The sequence below is a fragment of the Ascaphus truei genome, chromosome 6, assembly GCF_040206685.1.
Source record: "Ascaphus truei isolate aAscTru1 chromosome 6, aAscTru1.hap1, whole genome shotgun sequence".
Classification (NCBI taxonomy): Eukaryota; Metazoa; Chordata; class Amphibia; order Anura; family Ascaphidae; genus Ascaphus; species Ascaphus truei.
In genome coordinates, this window is record NC_134488.1 from 30,455,866 (window position 1) to 30,482,732 (window position 26,867).

At 43.4% G+C, this 26,867-nt stretch overlaps 1 protein-coding gene across 27 annotated transcripts in view; it reads left to right on the forward strand.

Annotated features, from left to right (window-relative positions):
• EPB41 (erythrocyte membrane protein band 4.1) overlaps positions 1 to 26,867 on the forward strand; it is a 116,891-nt gene that overhangs the window by 79,649 nt on the left and 10,375 nt on the right. For 5 of the 27 annotated variants that reach the window (XM_075603787.1, XM_075603786.1, XM_075603788.1 and 2 more), the window contains 12 exons: positions 41 to 193; positions 479 to 576; positions 1,190 to 1,362; positions 2,653 to 2,766; positions 5,904 to 6,005; positions 7,480 to 7,554; positions 8,812 to 9,011; positions 9,613 to 9,672; positions 10,285 to 10,326; positions 12,017 to 12,079; positions 13,688 to 13,867; positions 16,456 to 16,506. In XM_075603787.1, the coding sequence (XP_075459902.1) occupies positions 41 to 193; positions 479 to 576; positions 1,190 to 1,362; positions 2,653 to 2,766; positions 5,904 to 6,005; positions 7,480 to 7,554; positions 8,812 to 9,011; positions 9,613 to 9,672; positions 10,285 to 10,326; positions 12,017 to 12,079; positions 13,688 to 13,867; positions 16,456 to 16,506 (1,311 nt within the window). Of the gene's footprint in view, positions 1 to 40; positions 194 to 478; positions 577 to 1,189; positions 1,363 to 2,652; positions 2,767 to 5,903; positions 6,006 to 7,479; positions 7,555 to 8,811; positions 9,012 to 9,612; positions 9,673 to 10,284; positions 10,327 to 12,016; positions 12,080 to 13,687; positions 13,868 to 16,455; positions 16,507 to 20,008; positions 20,243 to 26,867 lie in introns of those variants that run through there. The other 22 variants (XM_075603804.1, XM_075603784.1, XM_075603791.1 and 19 more) reach the window with 22 other exon arrangements.

Genomic DNA, 26,867 nt, shown 5'->3' on the forward strand with positions numbered 1-26,867 from the left:
GCTTCTTTAAACATATACACCAATGTGTTGTGTATTTCAGGACCTAGAGGGAGTGGACATCATGCTGGGTGTCTGCTCCAGTGGTCTCCTCGTCTACAAGGACAAACTGAGGATCAATCGATTCCCGTGGCCCAAAGTCCTGAAGATCTCGTACAAGAGGAGCAGCTTCTTCATCAAGATCCGGCCGGGAGAGGTAGAAAAACCTTTATTTACTGCGAAACCACACGCACACGCACACGCACACGCACACGGGCGAGGCGATTAATATACAGGACATGTTCTGGGAGGTGTGTTCTTGCACATTATCCATCTGCCATTTACTTATGGAAGTGGAAACGTTTTTTTTTTGGTACTATTTAGTTATGGCAACAAAGGCTGTAAAGCTCTGCATGATTGTAGGTGCATCCTTTTTACACGCGCTCTCACGCTTGTGAGAATGGCTAAAGCGTATATTTTACTTTCATTCTTTGCTCTCCAGCAGGAGCAGTATGAGAGCACCATAGGATTTAAGCTGCCCAGTTACCGGGCAGCTAAGAAACTCTGGAAGGTCTGTGTTGAGCATCACACGTTTTTCAGGTAAGTCCCTGTGGTTCCCACCTTGGAGCACTGAACCTTTATCACCTTAAACACATCACTGTAATTGGGTCACTAACCTAATGAACATGGTTAGATTAACCTATTAAACATGTCCCTGCCATTACGTTGCTTTGGTACTAGGAGGGAATGACCCTTTAACCCATTAAACATGTTCCCGTCTATGCAATACAATAACGATACACAGCACTCACACTAATGAAATAAAGTATACAATGCGGGGTGCCAAGGGCTAGAGAGGACCCAATCCCTCTCACAACAATACAAAATACTGACTAGTCCAACACTCCCTATATAAAGAAATCAGATCACTGGTATAGAACCAAAAAAGGTAAGTTTTAATATATGCACAAATGAATCAAAAAGAGCATACAGTACCACACATGGAAAACTACAATAACATAAAGGTAGTACCATATATGGGGTGTGTGGAGGGGAAAAGTGGAACAAAACGGGGGCGGGGGGGGGGGGGCAAAAAAGGGAGGGGGCGCAACAACAAAAAGGCGGGTATACAGAGGAGTACAGGGGGGCAACGTTTCGGGAATTAATGTTCCCGTCTATCTTCAATATGTTCCATCTCCATGTTGCCCCTCAGGTTGACATCAACAGAGTCCATCCCCAAGCACAGGTTCCTCGCGCTAGGTTCCAAATTCCGATACAGTGGGCGGACGCAGGCTCAGACCAGGCATGCCAGTGCTCTCATTGACCGGCCCGCCCCCCAGTTTGAGCGCACCGCTAGCAAACGTGCCTCTCACAGCCTGGATGGAGGTGAGTGGGGAGGAGGGGTGGGAAGTTCTTAAAGCCGCAGTTTGTGTTCACCGAGTTTCTGTTTGACCGACCCCAATACGGAATATAAAACCTGTTATATCGATTCGTTATGGGGTTAAGTCTCTTCACTAAGCTGCAGTAGACATGGTGATGGGAATGGCCTTTAATGCTGGATAACTCATACTTCAGGGAATAAATGCCTGCGTACCTGTATACACCCCAAGCGTTTCACAGCTCCACCTTCCAAGATGCAGTGAGATTAAACTTTATCTCGATTAACAGCTGAAAAGTATCTTCCTGTTCATTCCCTTCAATTGATGTCCCCTTAAAGAAATCTGCATGTATTACATGACACTGTATTATACAATCATATACCAATATATTTTATAACCGTATATTACCATATACATTATTATTTCGCAATATACTATGTTTTAATATATATTATATGTTCATCAACTATGGAAAATTAGGATATAACACATTACATACTGATATTATGGTATAGTCTATTATGTTAAATTATCCTGTACTGTATTATAAAATGGTATATTATACCAGGGGTGCGCAAACTGGGAGGCGCATCCCCCCCAGGGGGGCGTGAGATTTTCTGGGGGAGGGGGCGCAGTGCTTACAGAGGCCCCGTGCTCTTCCCCAAAGCATTTAAATGAAATGCCGGAGGAGCGCGCAAGGCCTCTGTACGTTCCCTTACCTTGTCGCCGGCGGCTTCTGGCGACGCATTGCCATGGCGACGCACCGTCAAATGACGACGCAGGGTAGCGTGATGTCAGACACGCCGGTGACCAGGTAAGGGGGGCACGAACAGCGGGGGGGGGGGGAGCAGGCAGGGGGGTTGCAGATGAAAAGGTTTGCGCTCCCCTGTTTTATACTATAACCTACTCTGGTATTTTATAATATATTTTACTGTATTATACAATATTAAAATATATTCTACTAGGCTATATAATATACCATATTATATTATAATATAGTAGAGTATAATATCTTAGAATGTGTACACACACATGGATATACATTTGTGATTTTCTGTGGATTGGGAGCGTGAATGTAGTTTTCAGCATCTTTCTTGTTTTCGCCTAGTAGGAGCTTTGTATAGAGATGCACGCTACCATCATACGGGGCAACATGTCACTTGCCATTTGCTGTCCCTGTGTCTAGCCCTTCCGCTGCCCAAGCAGCCGGTAACGTGTTGCCAGCACCTGGGTCAGCAAAAGGGGTTCAGCGCCCCCCAAATCCTGCGTCTTCCTAACTTGTGCCCGATTTCCTCAGCGGGGCGAAGGCCTCACGTAATTGAGTTCAGAGCCCTGGAAGATGAGGATAATGAAGTGGAGGTGTTTGAGTTAGAGGAGCCAAAGTGCACGGAAGCAGCCGTCACCCAGAGAGGTATAACCGCCACTGCTTGGTGTCTGCTGCCAGCCCTGTCTGCCTTCCTTCTTTCCTGGTGTCAAGAATTCTCTGTGCCGCTGCTTCTCAATTCAAGAAACGTCAAATACACGTTATTTCAGCCTCGCACTTGGAGCACTAGGTGCAGTCACTTGCTTGGAGCTGAATTCAGTGTAGCCTCTGGTATTGGGAGCGGTCAGACGCACTGGTATACGGCCACTGTTATTGTATAGATGAAAAGGGGACTAAATGAAGTAGTTATGAAGTTATTGGGAATGGTTCTTGCATGTGTCACACATTTTCATCTCCTAATACTCTTCCGATGTTTTCATTTATTTGGTTTATTCTTGTATATCGTTCCTTTCTAAAAAGATGTCTAACCGTTTTCTTTAAGATACCTATTGTATCTGCCTCCGCTGTCTCAATGGGCAGTAAATCCCACACAGTCATTGCTGTTACTGTAAAGAACCCTTTCACTTGCCGCTGGTGAAATCTCAATCCCCCCCCCCCCCCCCCATCTCAAGGGATGTCCCTATGTCATTTGTTCTGTCCATGGGATCTATGGCTCTCTTAAAAGTTCCTTATACTGACCTGATATACTGATATGATTTGTAAACTGTAATCATATCCTCTTAGACGCTTCTTTTTCTATGTAAACAGTCCTAATTTGGATAGTCTTTACATAGCTTTCACCCCTTTTTATTCATTTTAAGACTCTTCTCTGCATTTTCCATCGTTTAGGTTTTTTTTCCTGAAGTTTCGGGATTTCGTCGGTTCGAGGCTGTTCATACAATGCAAATAATTGCAGCTAACTTGTTGAATTACCGTATAAATGAAAGGCTGACAGAAGTCGCTCAATCATCCAAAGAAAGTACATTTTATTGGTGCCCTTTTTTTACAGTGATTACAAAATAGTGAAAATCTGTGAATAAAAAAAAAAATGTAAGATAGCACGCGGTGCTAAACGTTCTGCGTCATGTGGCTGCCGTGATATACAGATTGCCGTTGATAATGGCGCCCATCAAAAAAAAACACAATTGGTGGTTCTAATGGCTGCACCTAAAACCCATGTAGTGATGAATTTATGGATACGAAGTGTCCCTGCAGCAACTAATCACAAATGTTGACGACGGATTATGTTGCCGTTACAATCGTAACAATCACATGTAGTTTGCACTTATAATTGTCTTGATATATATATGATATATATATATATGGCATACGGTCAACATATATTAATTAGTCCGGGGAAAAAAGGGGGGAATGCCCAACTTCAGAGAATCACTTCATGCAATGTACTATCGTTAATCTTGCTCTGGCAGTAATAAATGACAGCTTGCTCTTGCATATGTTATTACTGTGTGTCAATAGTAACTCCATATAATGCACTATAGTAATTCACAATAACATCACAGAGCCACTGCATATAATAACATATTGCCTTGCTCTTAGCAACAATGATTAGCAGCTGTTCTTGCACATGGTACCACTAGGTATCCAATTATATTGCTACGCAATGCACAGTATGTTTGTGCTGAATGAGTCAAAAGCACAATGATGTAACTAAGACTGACATACAAATGCTGTTAATATCAACAGTGCAGCTCCAACATCACTGCATAGGTTTAAACTCCTCTAATAGTACAGCGATGTTAGTCCATTCAAGACTGTTGCATCAATAGGCATTTGCTACAGAGAGCCCTCATATAGCTAGGCTATCATATAAAAGCTGTTTATAAAAACAGCGCAGCTTCCAGGAAGCAGTATCCTGGGCGCCACATTATCGCCAAGTACACAGCAATACTATATTGCTGTTGTTACTTCTGTTGCATCCTGCTACATAATAACCATCTGTAGATTCAGTGAGCTTAGTTTACAACTTGGCAGTGATGTTAGAGCTGCGCTGTTTTACTACATGTGGTGGTTACGATTGTAACGGCAGCATAATCTGTCGTCAACATTTGTGATTAGTTGCTGCAGGGACACTTCGTATCCATAAATTCATCACTAGATAGGTTTTAGGTGCAGCCATTAGAGAAATTGTTTTTTGATGGGCACCATTATCAACGGCAACCTGTATACCACGGCAGCCACATGACGCAGAACGTTTAGCACCACGTGCTATCTTACATTTTTATTCACAGATTTTCACTATTTTGTAATCACTGTAAAAAACAAAAATTATTTCTGGAGGGCACCAATAAAATGTACTTTCTTTGGCTGATTGAGCGACTTCTGTCAGCCTTTCATTTATACGGTAATCCATTAACCTGAGTGCATACAGTAGGTGGCACCCACTGTGATAAACAGATCATTAATTGGGCAATGAGAAGTATGTCTAGTGAGCAGTGTGCTCTGTCTTTGTACTGTGCAGCTAACTTGTTGGTTGAAGTGTACTCATTGTAATCTAAACCATTTTTTTACATTAACATTTTGTCATGTAAAGTAATAGCTCTGTGTGTTGAATATACCAAGAAAGTTTTAAATATAAATGTCAAAATCTTGCATATTCACCCCACATAATAAACTTTCATGGCTTTCCTTGGTGTGCTGCCTTAGTCAGTATTTTTTTTTTTTTTTTTTAAGAGCGAGATTTTAATATAAATTTTTCATTTCGGGCAGGGTTTCTGTAGCAGGGGGGTGTCCCCGGTGTTAGAAGTATCTCTGCTGTGGCATCATTTAGTTCCATGGTATCTTCCTATCATCTGGGGAGAACTGCAAGACCTGTGACATTACATTGTCTGACACCTGGAGTTTCCTGTACCTTCAGTGATGTCATCAATGACAACGTGGTGACTTCCTGTTCTACTTTCTTAAGATGTGTAGAACTTAAAAATGCTTTTAAAAAAAAAACCAATGTTTTTTTAAAAGACCGGAATAAGAGGACATAAAGGGATTTATAAAGCTGCAATAACAGGTTATCGGAGCTCAGTCTGTGGTAACTGCCAGTGGTTTGAATGCCAGTTAACACCAATCGAGCTCTGATGCAGATTATAGGAGCTTCTTAAATACTTCCCTCCTCTCTCTTCCCCCAACCTCCTAGATAGAATTGTAGCTGCATTTTAAGTGTATTGCTGGCCCCTCTAGCACCAAGAGTTCTTGATGTGATATGTCACATGTACACAACTTGTTTTCAGTCATGTTTGTGTTGGGGGACATTGACGGGAAAGCTGACGACGAGAGGGAGATAGTTGGAGGTGAACAGGTCCACAAAGTGTACATGGAACCTAAACAGCCAGGTATCACTGAGTGTTAGGACCTGCATACTGGTCATGCCGTGACGTGGCTGCAGGCTTATAACGCTTTGGCCAAAGGGTTTAACTAAATGACCCTTACTCATGAGAATACTAACATTGAAGTATTTAACCATGTATTTTGGCACACTGGATGTAGCATTGGGTATCTTTGTCTTTTGTTGTATACATTTGGCCACGCCTTTTGACACACACACACACACACACACACATATATATATATATATATATATATATATATATATATATATATAGCAACTGTAAATATTACTGTATGTTCATTTGCATGTCTTAGACAGGTCTGCAACCCTGTCTTTCCCCATTATCGCCCAGCATACAGCGCTTCCACTGCAGCAAGGGATTCTGGTGTAATATGAGCTTGTGTAATACGAGCTTGAGACAAAAGGTGGCACTGAGTGCTCATTTGCATGTCATTTCCCAGAATCCCTTGCTGCAGTGGAAGCGCTGTATGCTGGGCGATAATGGGGAAAGACAGGGTTGCAGACCTGCCTAAGACATGCAAAGGAACATACAGTAATATTTACAGTTGCTTTATGCTTTACTGTGGAGGGTTTTTGTCACTTTTTTTTTACCCACCATAAACTTAATAATTGTGGTATATATATATATATATATATATATATATAGATATATATATCTATATATATATAGATATATATATCTATATATATATATCTATCATGGGGTGGGTTCTGGTGTTAGAGCTTGCTGGGATTGTGTGTTTACCACTGAGTGAAGGCTGATATTGCTGCCTACCTAACCTTAACACTGCTTGCCGCCAGACAGTGACATCTTTAAAGGGTTAAAGGGTCAGTCCCACGTAGCAGCAAAGTGACCTAATGATGTTTCCTTGGGGTTAAAGGGTGAGTCCCATGCCCCAATGCAGGGGTGCGAAAAGTGGGGGGCACGCAAGATTTTTCAATGGGGGCGCGGCGGTTGCAGAGGCCCCGCGCTCTTCCCTACAGCATTTAAATTAAATGCCAGGGGATCGCGTGAGGCCTCTGCTCTGTCTCCTGCCTTGTCTTCGGCAACACAGCGTCAAATGACGCAGCGGGGTCATGTGATGCATTGCCATGGCAACCCGCGTCAAATGCTGCCGTGGGTCCCGTGGGTCCCGTGGCCCCTCGTGTCATTTGATGCTGGATTTTAGGTAAGGGGGTGCGTGAGCACAGTGCCCCTGTGCTGCCCGGCAGGGGGGGGGGTTGGCGCAGCGCACAAATTTTGCACACCCCTGCCCTAATGACTTCAGTTCTACGTGGGGACTGATCCATTAATCCACAAAATATATCAAAGTGGTGCTACGTTGAACTGCACATTTTGAAGGAGGGAAGAGCTGGCGTTTTACCCTCAGTGACTTGTGGCAGTTCTGCACAGAATTTGTTTTTCGCAGATAAAGGCACATCTTGTACAATAAAAATGGGAATTTCATTTCCCACAGCAAGCGGAACAGATAGAAAAGGCAAAGTTAACATTTTTAACACGTCTGGAGATCATTCGTTGGCTTGTGAAAAAAGTAAGCCTGTTATTTTTTTGCAAGTTTGTGTTCTGCTTTGATTAATACGTATTCGGTTACAGAACATCTGAAGAAGTGATTCGGAGGTATACTGAGAGATGAAATACAATTACACCTAAAACTGGACTGTCCGTTTATTAAAAGTGCAATCTCGCGTAGCAGCCAAAAAAACTTTTTGCAAATAATTTAACAAATCTAATTGTGTGCTTTAAACAAATCTAACTAGTCTAAAAGCAGACATTTGTCTGCTTTTGTGTTTCTCAAAATGAATTGCGAATTGCATTTGGGGGCGTTTGTCAATCAAGTGTTTTCCCCCTGTCCTTGTCAGAGAGCCAATAAAGATAAGGGGAGGGAGGGCTTTGCTTGTGCAAACTCTTGTTGAAAACGCTGTGATATCAGACCAAAGTGAGTTAAACTTCCAAGTTTCAGCTCACCATTTGTACTAACTTAAATATTGTCCAATCAGTTTTTTTTTTTTTTTTACTGTCAGATTGGAATGAAAAAGACACAAATTACACAGATGTTACCGCTTAAACATGTACACTTTGGTCCTAGGAGGGACTAACCCTTCGCTAATTATACTCTAGGACGAAAGCAATCTAAGGACAGGGGCGAGTTTAATAGATAAATGTTACCGACTGACAACTTTTTGTAAAAAAGCAGGCAAGTTTAAGTATTTTTAAATCATTTTAACATTTCCAAAAGCTTTGGAGGGGTTTTACAATCTTGATATAATGTTATTTTGGTGATCAGATTGTCAATCCTCAGCGCCCCAGGTAAATTGTTAACTTAACTCTTTCAAAGGAGCTAATTAAACGAAGTTGTTTAATGTATATGTTTTTGACCCGTTTCATTAAAATGCTCCAGGCAGCCATAGACATGAGGCAAACCTTGTTAACTGTTTCTCTGGCAGTGAAGAGAATCCATTCTGCTGGGCACTTTCAAAAAGCCCTCAGGAATACGTCATTCTTAGCTGGTTCAACTCCATTTCAGTGCCTTTCTCATGGCTTATCGTCCTATGCAGGCATTCTCTACTGGCTGTGGCTCTTGCTTCTCATCACCAGCTGGTGAGGTTGAGGGGTTTCATGTAATGCATTAAAAGCTGCTTTGCTGTAGGCTTAACAATACTTGTGTTGCTGTGAGATGTAAACCCGCTTGGAAAGCAAAAATTCCCCAAGTGGCGAGTGAGGGGAGGGGTGGGGGGGGTTCAAATGTTTGAACCAGTCACCTCAGCTTTGACTCCCTTCTGACATCCAGCAGCTGTGGTGGTGACCCCAGACCGCAGCCCCCGTCCTGTCTCTGCTCCGGTCATCGCTCACAGCCAGCTGACGCAACCAGCGTCCACAGCGGGCAGAGATATGACAACCCAGAAAGCAGAGAGAGAGACCGTCAAGACGGAAGTGAAGGATGAAGAGAAGCCACAGGAGAGGCTGCAGAAGCACCCGGAGGCTCCAAAGGTGATTTTTTAATTCCTGTAATCACAACTGGTCGAGGTATTGGGGTGGGCGGGAGGGGGTGGTCGGCATGTGTACCAAGGAGCATTTTTACAGCATCTTTCTTGACCCAGCAAATATTCTGGTTTTGCGTCCGCTCCCCATTTTATGAAGCTTGTAATTGGAGCATCTCACATCAAGCACTAAGCAAAAGATGCTAACGCCACGTGGCGGATGGAGTTGCTGCATCCGTGCTCCACGTACTTCAAGGATCCAGTATCCATAATGGTCTCTGGGGATGTGAAAGAAAGCTCCGTACGCTACAGTCTCCCCAATGCAGAACCCTGTTGGTATTGTGCATCAAAGTTTGCTTTATTATATTGGCACTAAACCTGACACATCTCCTATCCTAATGCTCCATGCTGCTCCAACTATAGCTGCTTCAAAACCGCTCCACAAATCGCCAACACCCACCACTGGCGCAAATGCAAAGCCCCTTGATACTTTGTCGCAAGAGCGAGTCAAAATGCCGGCGTGTGTGTTGTTTTTTTTGGGTGGTGCACATTGTAGGTTTCTTTCCTTTTGGGGATTCTGTCACATTACATGTTTTCTGTGTTTCGTTCAGGAGTCCAAATTCCCACTAAAGGAGACGCACCCACAGCCTGTGCCCGGGGATCAGGTCAAGGTTAGTCTCGCTATCACCCTCAGTCCGTCACGCAATCGTCATTTAACCTAGTAACGTTAAATAGTATTTGTGTATTGTAGCAACTCCAAGATTCGAGGGGAGCCTGGAAAAGGAGGCTGTGCGATGACCATTCTCAACAACACTATGTTTGAGCGCCATCGGTTAAGCAGCTTTGACTTTAAAGCAGGTTTCATTTAAAAAAACAAAAAAAACCTTTATTCTTTCACGTGTTTCAATATGGGAGCATCATTTCCCCGCGACTTCGGTTGATCTCCGTTATCAAACATCTGCAGGCGTTTACTGCATTGGTGCACAATGCGTTTCCCCTCGCAGCAAAGGGGTTAATATATGACTGCACTTTATTGGTGTCGTACATTAAACTGTTCTAGTGCCATTCGGGATATATCACACGGAAACCCCCATTGACTTGTGTGTGCGTTTCCACACAGCAGTGTCCCAATCAGCATTATTGCAGTTTGATGCATATCACCCTCTTTCTGTCCTTTGCATATGACTTCCTCAGACTAATATAAAACAATTCTAAATAATCCTGTTTTTCTGATTTCCTCATTTGTGAAATCGTGTTATGTCTTTATTCTTTTCATAAAACAGAAGCCAGCGGAGAAAGAGGATGAATTAATACGAATGAGAAAGGTTAGCTTGGTGTCTGTTCAAATCACTTTGCATCTCTCAATCGGTACCACACTTGGGGAAGACAGCGGCTTAATCTCTGTATCTCAGCAATCCTTTAATAACCAGGTTTTATTGAAAATGGGAGGAATAGAGAACAGTACGAGAATTTTCACAAGCATACCAGTCACGCTTGTTTTCAAAACATTTCCCTAGCAGTAACACAATATATACATATACATTGTTTTTACAGTATATCCGTTTTTGTAAAAGTATAAGCATTCAAAAAGGAAATAAGTCCATGTTGTAATAAATCATACATTTGAAATATTCTGGCTTTTATGAAAGGCCATGTTGATTGATACCCCAATTTATTACTGATGTCCTAGTGGGTCAGATATTCTTAAAACCCAAATTCTCAAATACCCATATGGTTGTGAATCTGCTTTAAAAGGTATCACATGCAGGTCACATTCAAGTCGGGCGATATTTTGTGGGTGGGGGGGGAGAGATGGGTCTGCATCGTATAAAGCCACAACCACTGCCCCCCCCCCCCCCCCCCTCCAACTCAAGGGTTGGATTACTTTGTACTTCATATGAACCAGGAGCTGGACTGAAGGGATCTTTATTGCGTGGACAGTGTGGACATTTTGTTTCTCCCAGACAAGAATTATTGTAGGGGGGGGGGGGGGGGGAGAGAAATGTCTCCATAACTTAAAGCTTTCTTAATCTATTGTTAAACAATTTCACACGTCCTGTCTCTCGAAGTGTAAATCACTCTCATCCACAGACCATATTTTGCATTGTGTGTGTGTGTGTGCGCGCGCGCGTGCATGTGGAGTGTTGCGTGTTTTAACATCCCATTCTCACCCCAGTCATTCGGCTCTGCAACTGATCCCTACCCCTTTACTTAAAAAGAATAACAAGAGTATCTGCATGGACTAATCTAAATGTCCAGCTGTGCCTGAGAACCTGAGCAGCGGCCCTTCTGTTACAGTGTGTTCGTATTTTGGCCATTACTAAACAATGCCAAAGTCTTTGGCCCTTATTCTATAAAATGTAAAGCCACTTCTTAGTGCTGGAGAAGAGATCAGCTCTGTTCAAATGAATGGGTCTCAAATCTTCCCCAGCTCAGGGAAGCGACTTCACTGCACATTGAAGATGATCATATTTAGGTTGGCATTTGAACGTGGGCCCGAACTTGTCACCTTTAAGGCAGGGGGTAGCCAACCCCAGTCTTCAAGGGCCACCAACCGGCCAGGTATTGGAGATATCCCTACGACGGCACAGGTGGGTCAGTCGTGACTGTGCTGAAGCAGGGATATCCTGAAAACCTTACCTGTTGGTGGCCCTTGAGGACTGGAGTTGCCTACCCCTGCATTAAGAAGAATTGCTTCCTTTTGAATAAAATTGGAAGGAATCCTTTTACTGCGTAGAGCTATTGACCAACCACAGAACCCCATTTTTAGGCAGCACCCCAAGGTGTCTTGTTGCCCTAATGATTGTGCCACCTCGTTCTTGACCCTATCCTATAATTGGTCACAGGTTTCTTTTAGGAGTAAAGGGTTAAAAAAAAAATAAAAAAACACCCAGGGACAAAGCCACGTTATTTTCTACGTGTTGTTATTATTATTTGCTGATCCGCAGCCTTGCAAACTTTTAATTTCAATTTATATTGTTTTTCTTTATTTATTTTTTTTGTTCACTTTCACAGAAAAAATCAAAGAAACTAGAGGGTGAAAACATTTATATCAGGCATAGCAATTTAATGTTGGAGGTTGGTATAAACTCACGCAATCCTCTTCGCTTTTATTTTTGTTGCCCAGATTCTTTTTCTCCATATTTTTTTTGCGCCCGTGCCTTTTAACCTTTTTAACAGCAGAGATGCCAGCAGTGTATCGCTTTGCAAAACATTGCGGTGCCTCTGTCTGTGTTTTGGTTCAGCATGTTTTGCTTCCGCAGAAAATGTGTGTCTGTGTGTGTAAGTGTGTTGTGTGTTGTGTTTATCCTTCTCTTTTTGCTATTGCATGCACACACCGGATGTGATGCGCTGTGTTCCCAGCCTGCTGCTCTGCACACTCCCGCTACTTGCATACCTGGCATATATAGGATTGGTGTGCCAGTATATTCTTTCCTCTATAGAAAGGTTGGGGGGGCGGAGGGGGGGTTTGTCTGGTGATCAAAAAAAAACACCATTGGGATTTTTACAGAACCTGGGAGTCAGGGCGGGCGGGGAATCAGGCAACAAGACCCGCCATATATTGTAGTCTGATTTCAATAATGCAGCCAAAGTTACACGTGTTCTAAAATGGAGAATACAGCCACATTTTAAAGTCTGTGCTTAAAATGGTTTGCTCCAGACGTTGGGTGACTTCACAATGAACTGATTTATTTCCCCCCTTTAATAGTATGCTTACCCATTTGGTAGCAGCCCAGTGGGCCAGCACTGTGTGCAGTAGGTTCCATTCAAATCAATCCTGTATCTGCCAGCGTGTGGTGGAAGTTATAATTGTTCCTGTTCCACATTTTTATAGGTTCAAGGACGTAAGTTGGTGGGGATTTGTTTTCCTGCTGGAAACATGCACTAACCCCCTTTAACGAATGCTACAAGCCAAAGACCGTTCCTTTGTTATGTGCGGTTTTGCTGCTTGTGTACAGCACAATTATATACAATGCCCTTGTCTTCCAAGCAGAAGATCTGGCGGCCCATTTAAGGGGTTAATGACTAGTGCCACTTACCAGCATATATTGAATTTGCAGGGAAATTGAAACCCCTGGAACAGAATGACACTTTTTTTTCTTCTCAAAATGTATTTGTCAGAATATATAACACACGCGGCGTTTGTCAAGCGCTGGCGTGGAGCTCAGACTGAACAAGGGGAACGCATCAAAGCGTCCAAAAGAGACCGTTTCTTGGACTAAAGAGAACTAATAGCAGTCTCATATTTAATAGAATAAATGTAGATTGGTCATTTGACTCCTTTAAAATAATTTTAATAAATAATTGTATGAACGTGTCCACAGCAAACACAAGCTTCGGCAGTTTGTACAATCTTTATTTAAACTCTTGGTGACTGGGTTTGAAGACTAACAGTTGTGATGAATAATTTTATCCTTTAGTCCAGGGCTTCTGAACTTCAGTCCTCAAGATCTCCCCCCCTCTCCTTCCCGGTCAGGCTTCCAGGATATCCCTGCTTCAGCACCGGCGTCTCAATCAGTGGCTCAGTGCTAAGTGCTTTTCTATGCAACTTCACCTTTTACTGTCAATGTAAATCTACAGCTTGAGTTCGAAGTGACTTCTGCTTGTCCCGTGGCAAGGGATTCTGGGATTCCCCTAGCATCTCCCTGCCCTCATTGCCTCTACTCTTTCTCCTTTCTCTCTCAGGACCTGGAAGGGACGCAGGACGAAATCATAAAGCACCATGCCAGCATCTCAGAGCTGAAGAAGAGTTTCATGGAGTCTGCGCCGGCCCCCCGTCTCAGCGAGTGGGACAAGCGCCTCTCCACCCACTCCCCTTTCCGCACCCTCAGCTTCAACGGGCAGGTCCAGACTGGGGCAGACGGAGTAAGTCAATCCAGTGCAAGCACATATATTATCAGTGCTGAACATGTCATTAAATGTGGTGCTTACTAGTAATAGCCTCCGTTCAAAATCAATCAGCCGTTTAGGTCGCAGAGATATCTGCATATAATCTCTGCAGGGCTCGTTAAAGATGGCTACCACCTGTAAGCATCCCTGATCACCTTGACATTGTTGCTGTTTTCTTTGCCCAGTTATGTCTGAGAGCTGAGCCAGAGGTTAAGAGGTGCAGTCCCATTTTAGTTTTCCCAAAAATGTTTTGAAAACAACTTGGTCATTTGTTTTCCTTAAATGTAACCAAACTTAAAGGAGCAGAACGTGTGGTGTTTCTCCCCCCCCCCCTTCCCTAGGTGTGAAGCAGGGGGTCTCCGGTGTGGAATCGCCTTCATTTCGGCTCGTGACCCCCTGCTCTGCTCTCAAAGGTTCTTGCCTTCGTAGTGGGTGCCGGTAGCCGCTCCAGAGGTTTAAAGGTCCTGGTCACGCGGTCCAATAGGAAGCCTCAATGGATCCTGTCACGGCTTCCTATTGGCCCGTGTGACGCGGGACATTTTAAGCGGCCATTACGTTCCCCACAGCCCAACCAGAGCTGCTGCCAGCACCCCCTCTGGAAGCTATGGGTCTCAGGAGCTCAAATGAACGCTGTTCCGCTTCGGAGACCCCCTGCTTCAAACTTATTGTAAAATAAATAAATAACAAGGAAAGCGGGATTGCTGCTTTGAAGCGCATATTGGACTATGTGGATATTAAAAATGGTTATTTCTATTGTGGGCCTCTGAATTGGGGGGAGAGGGGGGACTTGTTAATCAAGTGTTTCCCCGACTTCTAGCCCAGCCTGTCCCTGTTAGAGCTGATAAGGAGAGCGGGCTCTGCCTGTGCAAAACCCTGCTCAGCATATATTGATAACGGAGGGAATCAAACCCCACACAAGTGTGAGCTTACCACGTTTACACACCAATATGAAAATTATTTTTCTATGGGTCTGATTTTTAAATCCTTAAACATGTCACTGCTATTGGTTCATTTTGATCCTAAGACGGGTCGCACCTTTACCAAGCCACGTGTGTACCCTGTGTATTCCGGGATATTTGTACTGGGGGGGGGTTGCCGTGCCACACCCTTACCAAGCCACGCGTGTACCCTGTATATTCGGGGATATTTGTACGAAGGGTTATTGCCGTGCCACACCTTACCAAGCCACGCGTGTACCCTGTATATTCCGGGCTATTTGTACTAAGGGGTGTTTTGCTGTGCCACACCTTTAACAAGCCACGCGTGTACCCTGTATATTCGGGGATATTTGTACTGGGGGGGGGGGGGTTGTAGTTATGTTTATTCGCTTTGAAAAACTGCAAGTGTATTTATTCCTGACCATTTAAACAAGGCATACAGTATATACTGTATATTCTTTTTAATCAAATGCTTTATGGTATATTTATGCTATAAGATCCAAAAGGGGAAATGGCTTTTTAAACAGAGGTTATTGCTCCAATGAAACAAAATGTAAGTTTTTAGCAGGAAGAACACGCATTTTTGCTTTAACCCTGTTATCTGGATATACCTATTAACTGGACTGCACAGGAAATCGGTCCTTTCTTTTAAAGAGGAATGAAAGTGTATGCCCAGGTGAAGGGGGCTGGGTGGGCTTTATACTTGTGTTATTATTAACCCATTTGCTGTCAGAGGGGCAGCAGTGTGTCTTTCTCTACACAATAAGCGGTTAGGTAACTGCATGTGAAGTGTATAATATATCCATTTATGAAATATATGCAATGAATAAGTATTGGTAATGTGCACGCGCCATTACATGCCAGAAACATGTGCTGTCTCCGACTGACTATTATTTTGTTGTTGACTATTGATGTGTTCTTAAGTGATTTATTTCTCTAACGTAACACACATTTAAATGATGTAGTAAAAATGTACGCTCTGCTCTTTCCACCCATCATCTTCATTTCATTTTTCTTGCAGATCAATATTTCACTCCATATAAGACCTGTGATTCATGGTTTAAAGAATTTTGGAGATATATAATCTTTATCATAGTTATGCATTGTGAAATCTTATTTATTTATTTATTAAGGGGTAGTCTCATGCAGCCTATCAAAATACATATACGTGTGTGTGTGAATATATATCTATATCTCACGTTTTCCTTCCCATCCTGGTTGCAAGTCTCAGGATGAAATCACTTTGGGGTTTGAAAACAATTATTGTAAAAATATATATATATATATATATCTGGGCCCTATGAAAGATGGCTATGCTTGTGATCTGGTAAAGCAACTCACAGCAACATTGGAATGTTATTCCTGCTGTTTTCCTTGGTCCATTTGGTTGAAGCTGCTACCCAGCGCTTTACGGAAAGCAGCGAGTGCCGTATATTTGTCATTAACCGTTTTATAGGTAGACCTGGAGGCCTGCACATGCGAAGGGAATACACTTGAATCTAAATGATGGGGCGACCATTGAAGGTGTTGTATGGCATTTATTAGGGATGTCACAATGCTGCGTGAGGCTGCCCCACTGACTTGTTACAGTACGCGAGTCTGAATCTCACCTTTGTATACGTCCAGGTCAAACGTGCGCTCGTTCTACCCACTGAGCGAAAAGTGTATGGGCCAGAGGTAAAGCAGCCGGTGATATCATGCTCTGGCTGTGCATTTACCCGCCACCTCCTAATCCCTCCCTTCCTCTTACCCCCCCTCCCGCCTCCCTAAAACCAAAGCCGTGCTTATACCGCAATGTCACCGGGTATATGGTTTTTCATTTGGGCTGCAAGTTCACATCTCGCCTGCGTCTTTCACTGCACAGGTTCCCGCTGCATTGAAATCTCGCATGGAGCAGAGGGGAGTGTGAAGGGGGGGGGGGGGGGGCTTGGTTTGAGCTGCAAATAAGTAATTGCTCCCCCACCCCATAAATAATAATAATTGCATGTTTTGTTTTATTTGAACACCTTTAAATGCCGGAGGGACCCGCGTTTCATTGTATTATAATGTTGACCATATTTGGACCCTATTAATGTAAATTCAGTGACCGAATGTCAGTGACTTGTTTAATGGGTTAGAGCAGGGGTGAACAACTCCAGTCTTCAAGGGCCACCAACTGGTCAGGGTTTCAGGATATCCCTGCTTCAGCACAGGTGGCTCAGTCAAAGATTGCACTACGTGTGCTGAAGCAGGGATATCCTGAAAACCTGACTGGTTGGTGGCCCTTGAGGACTGGAATTGCCCATCCCGGGCTTAGAGGATCAGTACCCTGTGGGAGAAAAGTGACCTAATGACCGTGACGTATGTAACGGGTTAAAGGGTCAGTCCCATGTAGAACCCGTATGACCAAATGACTGACCTATTTAATGGGTTAAAAGGTTGGTGCCATGTAGTGCCAAAGTTACGACGAACTCCTGCATGTCTATTACAGCAATGTGCTGCGGGTCTCTCCAGCACTCAAAGGGTTACAGCTCCCTCACCACTTATCCCAATTTAGATTGGCATCCGCTACACGGCCCGACCCTTTGAAAGCGGTACCACATGAGGCGGGTTTCCAGTTGGATGGTAACCCAACTTATGCAGTGTGCCGGTCAAGGGGCTTAACCTGCAACGCTGAGTTTACTTATATCCTGTTCTTCTTTTTTTTTTTTTTTTTTTATGTTGTCTTTTCCCAACTTTTCTTCCTTCTTTGCAAACATTTATTTATTATTTTGCATCTGTTTTATTTATATATATTTTTAAAAATTTTATTTATCCATTTTGGATCCCTCACTTTTTTTTATTTATCCTTATCTATTGTTTGGTGCTGATCAGCCGCCCAACCTCCTTACTCCCGAGAAGAGTTACTTGGGGATGTGCAAAGACCCGTCCCACAGTCCCAAAGCTGGCCAGCAGAGGGCCGTTCCTCTGCGAGAGCTAAGGGCTCAGTTTTTTCTGTCTTAGAAGGGAGTTAGATTAGGGTTTAGGGTTACATTTGGTAATTACACATTGAAATTCTTTTGGGGCCTCTGAATGGGGGAGCATTTGTGAATGAAGGGGTTTTCTTTAGCCAACAAAGGTAAGGAGAAGGGGGCTTTGCCTGTGACAACTCTTGTTGAAACACAGTGATGTTGGACAAAAGGGAGCAGCCAGAGGAAATGAAACCCCATCCTAAGTCCTAGCTCAGCACATTTACAAAGTAACTTAAAAAAATATATATATATTTGAACATACAGTACTTGTACAGAAGGTGTCAGATTTGGACCAAAAGAAGGTATAAATAGTACATTTGTGTCTCTTAAACATGTCACTGCCATTATTGCACTTTGATTCTAGGACTGACTCCTTAAACAACTTATCAATGCAATCTACTCCACTTGGATGTTAAAACGTTATTAGGAAAAAAATGTTTGATTTTATACAAATGGAATAAAAAAAACTACTGCTTATGAATAAACTTGAAAAACGACTGCTTTATACAAATGGTGCCATTCCGCTATATTTAACCTATAGAGCCTCTTCAATCAGTTGTCCAAAGGGGCCATATCAGAAAATATTTAAAAGGGAAGGGCCACATGCTTATTACGATGCCATTTTAGATGCATTTATAAACATTGCAAATTATAATATTTGAACATCTTGCAAGCAGATTTACCATCAGTACCCTATATTTTTACATTGCCTTAAGTTACGAGTGAGTTTTAGTGTTAATAATTGCACTTTGCTTCCTACTAATTTCCTACTAGTTGCCTGCTCGGGACCACATCAGGGCTCTTCGGCCCACGGGGCTGCAGTTGAACATTCCACTGTCATTGGTTCACTCCTAGGACCAGCGTTGTTCAAGCTGTGGTCCCCAATGACTTTGGGTTGGAGACAAATCTGTCTGTTTCCTATTGAAGGCTAATTTTTAGCAACATGTTCAGTATGTTTTCAGATATACGCTCTACTTATATATATATAAATGTATTGCTGAACGGAGCCAAGTGTAAGTGTTATCCTCTAAAATATCCTTCACATTGAAGTGGTCCACGGGTATAGAATACCCCTGCTCTAAAATCCTTCTGCTCCTGGCCCCTTTGGCAACGTAGGGCTGAAGAGGCAGTTTCATGCAGTGGGCAATTAAAGGAAATATATATTTATATAACTTGTCAGTGCTATTGTCTTTGTTATGTAGCCTCTGAAGTGAGAGCCTTGCTTTTCTCACTGTGCTACGGGCTGTAAATTCAGCTGACTCCAATAAATCACCCATCTGATTACGTTGAATAGGATACAAACAATTAATTACTTTCACCATGTCAGGCCAAACACGGGTCAGGCAGCCCGGGGGCCCATTCTTTGGCGTGTTTGAGGTGCCGCCAAGTGGTGGCTTATCCCGTGGCCACACAAGGACCTTTCACATCGGGCGAGGCAGGGTCGTATAGCTCAGGGCTCCTCTACTCTTAATCCACGCCATGCGTCCTATGATACTGTATGCCACTCTATTGGCTAGAGGCTCTAGCAGGCCAGCGGCGGCTTCACCTGGGGCTCCAGTAGTATCTTGGTTTCTCTATAGTTGTTACTAATTACCTAACACAAACTCTGTTTTTTATATAGTTTTAGTATAAATCCACTCCCTTCTATCTAGCTAGGACTCCCTAAGAGCCCATTCTAGATGGGACTATTCTCACAGCATTTGGTTACTGTGGAGACATTAAAAGTTAAAATAAAAAATAAAAACACAAAACATGCAATACTGTACCTGTCTGATCCAAACAATTAAACATGGTGCTTCAATTTGTTCCTTTGGGTTAGAGGAGTGACTGATGCTTTATAAACCTTAGCTGTATCTCCTTCAGATGCCTTCAAGGTTTACAACGCTCTGTCTCCACCGTACCAACATTGCGTTGCAGGCTCCTCTAGCGCTAAAGGGGTTAATTCTTCTTACATTGTGGCAGAAATATTCATTTGAGTTATTAATCATAGGGGAATCTCCCCAGTCTCTCTATATTGAGTGCTGAAAAGTTAAGGGAAATCTCCCCGACAATCACGATCCCCAAGTACTTTGCACATCCCTAAGGGGCTCAATCTCTACACCTCCTAGCCACTACACATCCCCATCTGTGATTTTTTTTCTTTTCGGTTTCATCTGTCTCTTTCTCTTTCGCCGCCCACTTGCGTGCAGACCCAGGAGGAACCCCCGAAGCAGGGCGTGGAGAATGCAAAGCCACCTGGGACGGACACCCAGGGCCTCCTCTCGAAAGTCTCCATCTCAATGCCCGAGGAGAAGTCCCTGGAGAAGTGCCATCTGCCCCCTATCCTGCTCCCGAACCCCCGCTTCCCTTTCTTCATGTCCTTTGTCCTAGTCCTGGTGGTCACGCTCTGGTGGCTACTGTTTTTGTGAGCGCAGTTGTCGGTGGTGGGAGGGAAGGTTGGAGCGTTTTTTTTTTTTCCTTGAACAGACGCTATAAATTGTGTGTGTACGCTGTTGATATCGGCAGTGGTCACTAGCCACTTGCTTACTCTATTTCCAGGTGTTAACAGGGCAGTCCCACTTCAGTCTTTAAGTCAGTAATGGGGAGCTTCTTGACAAAAAATTAAGAGATGTAAGCGTCAAATGACCCAAGTATATGCCCAGACATCACGTCATGCCGACCTATGAAGTGTAAGACTTCCACCATGAAATCAAGCAACTTACAGATGTAGCGGACGTTACTGCACCTGCTGGCACGTTCTGGCCTTCTCTGGTGCAGCTGATTCAAAGCGATGACCACTTCTACTGATATGTTGTGTATCTCTCGCTGCAAGGTGCCAGCGGAAGGAATAATGCCTGATTCCTCAAGGTCATTATTGGAGACTTCCATGCAAAGATTGGCGAACTGCAGAAAGACGAAGCATCAGTTGGTAATTATGGTTACAGCAGCAAAAATGAACGTGGAGACGAATTTGTGGAATTTGCAAGATCTGAAACCGTCTGTATCATGAATTCATTATTCATTATTCAAGATGAATAGAAAGGGAAATGGAGCCAATAGAATCAAGAAAGAAATGGACTCTCCTACCTGACCAGGAACGCATGATGGAAGACTGCGCAGTCCTTTACCATGTTACCAGCAGGAAAAGTGATCACTAATTGGTCCACTGCAAATTACATTGTAATGTGAAGATGGGAAGAAAAAAAACGAATTACAAAGACAAAAACAATCAACATCAAGAACCACAAAAATAACAGCAGGGAATTTCAACTAGAGCAGAAAAATTCCTTCAGGTTGCTCGAGGTGCAAGGGAATAACGTTTTGTAAACATTTATAAAGGTTGTAGCTGAAAGTGCGCAAAAAGCGCTTATACTGAGGAAACGACAAGAAATTAAGCAAAACGCAAGAACAAAAAAATTAAATCTAATTTTGCGGATCGACTTGCACAGACAGCTCTGTATAACTGACTGAAGATGTAAAAAAAAACTTTTACTGTGATATGGTGAAAAAGACTATCGAAAATGAAAATTAAAAAAAGTTTGAAGCAGCAGCAGTGACTTATGATTAGGAATAATTGGGAGGACTTCTACAAGAAATTGTACAAGAAAACAGAACACTGTATAATCCAGTAGAGGAAGTGCTAGAAGAAACCATCAACCATGTTCCATGCGTCCTTCCAGAAGATGTGGCAAAGGCAATACAACCCATGAAGAATTGGAAGGCCCCAGAGAAGAAGGAATTACAATTGAAATCTTGGAAGATGCTGGGGAAGAAGTAGAGAAAATCATTGCAAAACTTGACATACTGCTTGAAGAGCAGGAACATTCCAGAACAATGGAGTAATGCCATAGTTATCCTCATCCATAAGAAAGAAGACCTCAAGAACTATAAACTACTCCGTCTACTTCCAATGGCTTACAAGATTTTTACGAAGATACTCATTAATCAGCTAACCAGCCGACAGAACAAGCGGGATTTCGCATTGAATACAACACAATGGACCACAACCAAGTTGTACAAGAGGTGATTCCCCTAATATGGAATGGTAGGAAACCCAAAATCAAACATGCAACCATGGTAAAACCATTAACAATGGGAGGGTTTGCACTTCCCGGAATAAAGCGATACTATAGAGCAGCAAGGCTGAGCTAACTAATTTACCAGTCCATTACCTGTGGGTCACAGACCATGGGTAGATATTGAAAGGGACGCATCCCTAACGCAAGATATGTCCTCTTTAGTAACGTCACATCCCACTTATATCCCGTGGGTATACCTTCTATTTAAACCCATGAAAAACAGATATACGGACAGATTAATACTACACGTACTCATCAACAAAATGTGCAATCGCCAAAAACTGGTGACAAATAGAAGCCCCCTCCATGAAACAGGTGGAAAACAAAATCTAAATCCCTAAAAACCTATTACTGTAAACCTTGAAAAACAAACAAAGCTGGAGGGGAGAAGCGATTCCCCGAAGTAATGAATACGATCTACCACTCCACTTAGGATTCATAGATTGCAAAAAAAAGCACTTAATTCTCTCTACCCCTCAGCCATTTTAAATGCATTAAGAAGACACAATGCTGAACAAGCATGCATTGATATTATAGCGAACATTTAGGACAATGACACATCAACCATTAAATTACATGAAGATACAGGCCAGATCAGGATAAGCAAGTGAGTGGGACAGGGAGGCCCCATGTCACCAAAGCTTTTCACAGCAACATATATTGTACATTGAATTGGGGGGGGGGGGAAGGAATCTGCATCAACCATGAATACTTGAGTCGCCTACGATTTGTAGACAATATTGGGGGGATGGGGGAAGGAGGTGTCCAGAAGAACCTCCAGCAACAAATCAGAAATGTCACAGAAATATGTAAGAAGGTGGGCCTCCATATGAATCTCGGCAAGAGCAAAGTGATGTTCAACTAATGTATGAAATCTACAAAGATAAAAATAAATGGAATAGAGCTTAAATAAGTAGAAAAGTATGTCTTCTTTGGCTAGCACGTATCACTCGAATGAAATCAATAAAATGAATGGAATGGAGCACATTTGGCAGAAACAAGACAATCTTTCAAATGATCCTTCCACTGTGCCTTGAGGAACGTTTTTGACCAGTGTATCCTGCCCGTGCTCGTGTATGGATGTGAAACTTGGACCCTAAATTCAAAGACAGTTCAGAAGCTTCAGACAACTCAAAGAAGTATAAAGATATGTATGCTGGGTATTTCCCGAAGAGTCAGGAAAAAGGGTCAACGGGTTCAGAAGCAAACAAAAGTCTGGGGCATCATCACAAGGGTGAAGAAATGGCATTGGGCAAGACATATATCAATAATTTAACCATTGTTGATCAAAGATAGTGTTTGATTGGGTTCCAAGGTATATTTAAAGACTAAGTTGACAACCAAAAGTAAAATGGGAGGATTCAATCAGAAAAAGTGTTGAAGCAACATGAAGAGCAGCTGCAACCGGGAAGATCCAGCAGTGGTTTCAACCAGGGCCGAATATGAGATAGATATATATCTATCTAATGCCTTTTAAGTCAGATTTGTGTGTGTGTGTGTCTCTGTGTGTCTCTGTGTGTCTATGTGTCTGTGTGTGTCTGTGTCTGTGTCTGTACCATGTTAGCCGATCTTAATAATCAAAAACGAATAAACTATACCGTTCTGTGGCTAACGAATTGCTTTTATTTGTGCGAGCTTTCGAGATACACTGATCTCTTCTTCCGGGGATGTTACATTGAATAAAGCAAAAAAGGTTTTTACTTACAAACACTGCATCCTGGAATATATGTGTGACTGAAGCCTATCCCTCCCCCCTGTGCAGTATGCGATTTATGACTTAAGGTGTTAAATGGTCCCTGAATGTTAATGGTGTGTGTGTATATAAATGTATAAAGCTTCCACAATATACAGTGCTTTACAAAAGGTGTGTGTGGAGTGGGAGTGTAAACAGAGACCGCAGCTTCATGAGTCACTACCCTGACACGAGAACTCACTTCCCATGAGTGCTAAAGGCCATGTATATACATACGGCGCTATATGAATGCACACACAGCTGTCTCTTACACATACATATGTACAATGTAATTCGATCCCTATATACCAATAGGGACCACATAGTATCTACACACATTAATAGTAATGCAACACCCTCTTACATTTCTACACTTACCCACACCATTGGTATACACTCTCACACACACCTTTTGTAAAGCGCTGTATACACTGAGGGCGCTTTATACATTTATATTTACACACATACATACACACTCACATACACACATAATCTTAAACCACTAACATTCAGGGACCATTTAACACCTTAAGCCATAAATTGCATACTGCACAGGGGGGAGGGATAGGCTTCAGTCACAGATACATTCCAGGATGCATGTTTTTAAGTAAAAACCTTTCTTGCTTTATCCATTGTAACATCGCCGGAAGAAGAGATCAGTGTATCTCGAAAGCTCGCACAAATAAAAGCATTTCATTAGCCACAGAACGGTATTGTCTATTCGTTTTTGATTATTTCTGTGTGTCTGTGTGTCTGTGTGTCTGTGTGTCTGTGTGTGTATGTATACACACACTGCGTCTCTGCACTGCTTTCCAACCTTTTTTTTTTTTTAAATCCTTCAGAATAATGGAACTGTTTAGGACTGTTTGCAGCTTCCGTTTCATTAAGCACCGACTTACAGCGTCTCTGCACCTCTGTGCCCCATGTGTAACTCTGCACTCTTCCCTCCCTGCTTTCTGACGTCTTGCGATTTATTGCAAAGGACGGAATAACTGTTCCACCCACTGAATACCTGTTAACCACTTTTCTGGGCTGTGAGCTCTTTTCCCTTTCCCACTTCGTAGTGGCCTTTAACCCTCTCTGTTCTATAGACTATTTTAAAGGGGCGTGTGTGTGTGTGTGTTTCCTTTTACCCGAGGAGAAAAGTACTACAAAAGGTGCAGATCCACTCTAAAAACGGCTAAAAAATATTAGCTCTATGATGCCTTCTAAATCATCTTACCAGCATTATTTTGCTTTCTACGTTTTCCTGTCCGCAGAGTGTCCACACGGCAAGCTCTGCTGCTTCGCACTAGCAGGGATGTGCAGAGCTGCCTGCAATAATCATTGTTTTTTCTTCTGTAGCGCGGACACTGTATGCAGCGCTGTACATAGAATTGTTCCATGAAGAGGTCCCTGCCCCGTAGAGCTTACAATCTTGTGGTGCCTGAGGCACAGGGGGATAATGTGACTTGCCCAATGTCACAAGGAGCATACCCCAGGATTAGAAGCAGGCTCCCCTGGTTCCAACTCGGTGTCATTGTTTTCAGTCAGTACCTTTTACTCACTGAGCCTCTCCTTCAGCCCCATATTCTCTCTTTACTCACTGAGCCTCTCCTTCAGCCCCATGTTCTCTCTTTACTCACTGAGCGTCTCCTTCAGCTCCATGTTCTCTCTTTACTCACAGAGCCTCTCCAGCCCCATGTTCTCTCTTTACTCATGGAGCATCTCCTTCAGCCCCATGTTCTCTCTTTACTCACTGAGCCTCTCCTTCAGCCCCATATTCTCTCTTTACTCACTGAGCGTCTCCTTCAGCTCCATGTTCTCTCTTTACTCACAGAGCCTCTCCAGCCCCATATTCTCTCTTTACTCACTGAGCGTCTCCTTCAGCTCCATGTTCTCTCTTTACTCACTGAGCCTCTCCAGCCCCATGTTCTCTCTTTACTCACTGAGCCTCTCCAGCCCCATGTTCTCTTTACTCACTGAGCGTCTCCTGCAGCCCCATGTTCTCTGTTTACTCACTGAGCGTCTCCTTCAGCTCCATGTTCTCTCTTTACTCACAGAGCCTCTCCAGCCCCATGTTCTCTCTTTACTCACTGAGCCTCTCCAGCCCCATGTTCTCTTTACTCACTGAGCGTCTCCTGCAGCCCCATGTTCTCTGTTTACTCACTGAGCCTCTACTTCAGCCCCATGTTCTCTCTTTACTCACTGAGCCTCTCCAGCCCCATGTTCTCTCTTTACTCACTGAGCCTCTCCAGCCCCATGTTCTCTCTTTACTCACTGAGCCTCTCCTGCAGCCCCATGTTCTCTGTTTACTCACTGAGCCTCTCCTTCAGCCCCATGTTCTCTCTTTACTCACTGAGCCTCTCCAGCCCCATGTTCTCTCTTTACTCACTGAGCCTCTCCTGCAGCCCCATGTTCTCTCTTTACTCACTGAGCCTCTCCTTCAGCCCCATGTTCTCTGTTTACTCACTGAGCCTCTCCTTCACCCCCATGTTCTCTGTTTACTCACTGAGCCTCTACTTCAGCCTCATGTTCTCTCTTTACTCACTGAGCGTCTCCTTCAGCCCCATATTCTCTCTTTACTCACTGAGCGTCTCCTTCAGCCCCATATTCTCTCTTTACTCACTGAGCCTCTCCAGCCCCATGTTCTCTCTTTACTCACTGAGCCTCTCCAGTCCCATATTCTCTCTTTACTCACTGAGCCTCTCTTTCAACCCCATGTTCTCTCTTTACTCACTGAGCCTCTCCTTCAGCCCCATGTTCTCTGTTTACTCACTGAGCCTCTCCTTCACCCCCATGTTCTCTGTTTACTCACTGAGCCTCTACTTCAGCCTCATGTTCTCTCTTTACTCACTGAGCGTCTCCTTCAGCCCCATATTCTCTCTTTACTCACTGAGCGTCTCCTTCAGCCCCATATTCTCTCTTTACTCACTGAGCCTCTCCAGCCCCATGTTCTCTCTTTACTCACTGAGCCTCTCCAGTCCCATATTCTCTCTTTACTCACTGAGCCTCTCTTTCAACCCCATGTTCTCTCTTTACTCACTGAGCCTCTCCAGCCCCATATTCTCTCTTTACTCACTGAGCCTCTCCAGCCCCATGTTCTCTCTTTACTCACTGAGCCTCTCCAGCCCCATGTTCTCTCTTTACTCACTGAGCGTCTCCAGCCCCCAGCTTTTCTGCAATCTTCACTGATAAAGCTCTTTTAAAGTCCACTGATGCCACAGAGCAGGAGGCACTTAAACAGCCATTTTAATTTCCGGTTTGGGTTCCAGTTTT